This window comes from Rhagoletis pomonella, unplaced genomic scaffold, assembly GCF_013731165.1.
Source record: "Rhagoletis pomonella isolate Grant_MI unplaced genomic scaffold, Rhpom_1.0 Rhpom_scaffold_00008, whole genome shotgun sequence".
NCBI lineage: Eukaryota > Metazoa > Arthropoda > Insecta > Diptera > Tephritidae > Rhagoletis > Rhagoletis pomonella.
In genome coordinates this window covers 22,559,836-22,564,005 of record NW_023458562.1, presented here as the reverse complement: position 1 = coordinate 22,564,005, position 4,170 = coordinate 22,559,836, and the positions used below count along the sequence as shown (strand labels likewise).

The 4,170-nt window shown below is 34.3% G+C and overlaps 2 protein-coding genes across 2 annotated transcripts; one reads left to right on the top strand and one right to left on the bottom strand.

Moving 5' to 3' along the window:
• Positions 1-238: 238 nt before the first annotated feature.
• On the top strand, positions 239-1,718 carry LOC118744432. Its single transcript, XM_036477447.1, has 2 exons — positions 239-335; positions 409-1,718. The coding sequence occupies exon 2, from the start codon at positions 589-591 to the stop codon at positions 1,657-1,659; it is 1,071 nt and encodes a 356-aa protein (XP_036333340.1). The 5' UTR covers positions 239-335; positions 409-588; the 3' UTR covers positions 1,660-1,718.
• A 1,203-nt stretch (positions 1,719-2,921) lies between these two features.
• LOC118744431 (nucleosome assembly protein 1-like 1-A) lies at positions 2,922-4,170 on the bottom strand (the record flags this gene model as incomplete). Its single annotated transcript, XM_036477446.1, is given in 4 exon segments — positions 2,922-3,536; positions 3,596-3,784; positions 3,837-3,977; positions 4,042-4,170. Coding segments are annotated over 4 exon segments (675 nt in total), but the record flags the coding sequence as incomplete, so codon positions are not given.

Genomic DNA, 4,170 nt, shown 5'->3' with positions numbered 1-4,170 from the left:
GTCAAAATGATGTGTTTGTTGTAAACAAGGCGAATTCATATTACAACAACACATCACATTGACATTCAAAAGGACAGCGGCCTTCGCCAGTAACACGACCTTGTATAAATTCGCCTTGTTATTATCCGATTGTCAAAATGATGTAAACAATGATGTTACTGTAAACAAGGCGAATTCATATTTCAACAATTTTTAACAAACACATAATTTTGACAATCAGTACAATCGCAGCGAAAATCTAAAAAAGTTTGTTCTTTGAGTACACTAGAGTACCTTGGTGTAAAAAAGCGTGCGATGAGGGTTTTTCTCAATATATTGGATATTTATTATTTAAAGTAAATAGATTTATTTGTGTTTATTCATATAATTGATGCACTATACAAAACATTTTTAAAATAAATTCTAAAGTTTGGATTAAGAGCAACCATGCGTGCACGAAATGGTGAGCTACAAATAAAAATACACCTCAGAAAAGATTATCCGCACGGAGGACTTTCACCACAGTTTTTTACCAGATATATTGAGCTATTATTGTTGATGAAAAATTTGTAATAAATTGTATTTACGTGTTATTAAAATATATTAACGATGAGTCTGGATGAAAATAGCAAGGCACGTATGAATTTAGCGGCTATCAAGAAAGTGGACCCATACGCCAAAGATATTGTTGATTCTTCGTCGCATGTTGCCTTTTACACGTTTAATGCGGAGCATAACGAGTGGGAGAAGACGGACGTTGAGGGTGCTTTTTTTATATACAGTCGGAATGCACAACCGTTTCACAGTATTTTTATAAATAATCGTATTAACACAACATCCTTTGTAGAGCCTATTACAAGTCAACTTGAACTTCAATCGCAACCACCATTTTTGTTGTATCGTAATGAGCGTTCACGGATTAGAGGTTTTTGGTTTTACAATAGTGAAGAATGTGACCGAATCGGCACTATAGTTGGTAGTTTGGTGCAAAAAGTAGACTCAAGAGCGGTCTTTAGCGAGGGCGATGAAAAGTCGCAAAATAAACAAGAAAACGTTAATATATTCAAAATGTTATCAAAAGCTCAACAAGAATATAATACGCAACAGAAAATGGCTTCATGTAATGTGTTACAATTCTTTGCTGCCGCAAAGCCACGTTCAATAGAAGTGCCTTTTATGCAACGCGTTATACCAAACACTCTATCAGTTGAGCAACTGGAAAAACAGCAACGCGCTAAAACGCCCAGAGGAGAAACGCTATCAACTGATAACTGCAAATTCGAAATCAAATCAGAAGCTACATTGAATAACCAAGCAACAACAGTGAATATGGCGTATCCTGGAATGGAAAGTTTATCCAATGAGTCTACGACGCTTATGCAATCAACTGGAAAATTACATAGCTCATGTGCCCCATTGGTAGTTACGGAAGAAGAACGTCTCAGACAACTTCTTGTTAAAGAATCACCAAAGCCGGTTAAACCGACTTTAATGCTACCAACCATGTTTGATAAACCAACGGATGTAAACAGAAGCTCGCCTAAGAAGGAACCACTTAATCAATCTCAGTTAATCCAAGCCTTTAGTTTTCTCATTCAAAATGACAAGGACTTCGTTCAAAAGTTGCATGAGGCATACATTAAAGCTTACAATAAGGATCTGACAGGGACATATCAGTAATTAACCATATGTATTTTGTCAAAATGGAAATTACAATAAATTGTAATTTGTAATGTTGAGTTGTAATTTATTATTTCATATTTCCATTGCGGCTGGGCCTAAGTGCTAAGATCCGCTAGATCTGGGTTTGATCCCTGGTCCGAGCAACATCATACATTTGGGTATATTTTGGCTTCCATCGTAAGCAAATTGACGCACAGCATTTCTAAATTATGGCTTATGTACATATACAGTATCGGTCATATCTATAGCACGCCATTTCAAAGTGATGTTGTGTGCCACTTATATTTATTTTTAAGAATTTTCAATTAAAATACAGTTCTTTATCTAACAAAACCCATATAAACCCGAGATTAAAAACTTATAGAAAACTACAAAAAAGTGCAACAAATTTTCACCTAGATTTCAAACTTTTTTCTCGGAAGTGTTTGAATTTTTCTGAATACAGTTTTATAGCCCAATCAATTTTAGTCTGATAATGTGCAAGTTTCAAGTGGCTAAAAGTTACCGCTGATTTTTTAGAATTTTTTTCGCCAAGGATGTTGCGGTTTTCTTCCATATACAAATAAATTGAGTTTATTCATTATATGGAAGCCAAAGCGACAAAAAAATTCTAAAAAATTAACGGTAATTCGTAGCCACTTGAAATTTGCACATTATCAGACTAAAATTGCAGAGGCTAAAAAACTGTGTTCTCAAAAAAATTTTAGCACTACCGAGAAAAAAGGTTGAAATTTAGGTGAATTTGTTACACTTTTTTGTAGTTTTCTACAAATTGTTGAACTTGGGTATATATATGGGGTTTGTCCGAGAATGAACAAAATTTTAATTGAAAATTCTTAAAAATAAATAAATAAACATAAGTGGCACACAATATCACTTTGAAATGGCGTGCTGTAGATATGACCGATACTGTATGTTCACTAAGCCATAGAAATTACAACGATATAGACATAGTGCAGGGAATCAAAATTCAGCGGCTTCGCTGGCTTGGCCATGTCGTTCGAATGGCCAGAAACGCTTGTGTTCTGAAAGTATTCACGCGGGCCGTGTTGCTGGTAACAGAGGTAGAGGAAGGACTCCTCTGCGTTGGAAAGACCAGGCGAACTTGGCTTCACTTGGCACAAAAGAGAAAAGACTCGGCCAAAATCGCTTAGGCGGTTACAGCGCCAATAAAGAAGTCATAGAAATACCTATTTTCAATAGTGTCCCAAATTGTCTCGGTTACCTCCAGTAGTTTAGAAATAAAGAGATCGACTGAGTTAATGCGTTTACCGAAGACAGCCTTTATTTGTAAAAAAAAACTTCAGTAAATGATAAATTTTGCAAATACAATTATTGATGTGAAATGTGTTTGAAAGCATATTTTTTGTTAGTTGAATCGGCGAGTTTTTGATTTCTATAAACCACCGATAAAAAATTAAATCTCCTATCACTACCATATTTTGAATCCCTTTAAGAAATAAACTAATTTTTAAAGTCCCACGGTATTAAGCATTATGAGCGTTATCGCCAAACGTGTTCCCCCATTCAAAATCCAAAAAAGAAGTTTCAAAGTTCAATTGTTAATAATAATTGCGCTTAGAGCTTCATTTACAAAATTCTTACAAAAAATTAATTTCGAATTTTAATGATTTAATGCAAGTAGTTGTCAACATATCTTATTGATTTTTACAATCATCTATTGATTTAATGCGTTTTTCTTTCTCAACCGCTTCATCATCAGACTCATCTTCCTCATCATCTTCACCATCATCATCGTATTCCCCATCATCATCATCTTCATCATCAATAATATCTCCGGTGTAATAAAGTATAGCTTTAGGAATGATTCTAGCCCTCAGGAAATGACCTATTTCAAAGTCTGTTGCTAAAATCTAAAATTTAAAAGACGATGGTAACGTAATGTTAATATAGTTAGTAAAATCAAACATACCCCTTGAGTTTCTTCATCCATTTCATCCTTATCTTCCGGTACTTCAGGAGGATTGAAAAAATTGAAAAATGAGTCGTTCGGTACTTGTTTAACAATATTACGGACGGTGCCTCGTTCCTTATGCTTTTGTTTCTTTCTAATTGTTTTGATGGTGAGATTCATTTTCTTTTCCCAATTAATCGGACATCCCTAAAACAAAAAATTAGAACCACGGGAATAAGGGGTATAAACAAATACTAACCTTGCACTTGTAAATTTCGGGTCCTTCAAAGCCGAATGGATTGTCTTCATCAACCATTGCTTTCAAGAAGTATTGCTTCGTGAGAACTTCATTCGAAAAGTACTCATTTTTATCAAAATAGAACTCCAGTGTATAGGAATGCTGAAAAGAAATTAATTTCTTAGTTACACTTTAAACGTTATAAGCACGTATATTTAGAATTTACCTCATCGTCGTACTTAATTTTTATATCATTTAGTTTTTTTAGAACAGGTTCATCATGTTCTTGAAGCATATCACCAAGCAATTCAGTATTTCGAAATATTGTAAACCAAAAGTTTGGAATACCTTTCGT

What these genes read in the sequence shown, in the direction of transcription:
- LOC118744432 (XM_036477447.1), top strand. Translation starts at nt 589, where the DNA reads ATGAGTCTGGATGAAAATAGCAAGGCACGTATGAATTTAGCGGCTATC.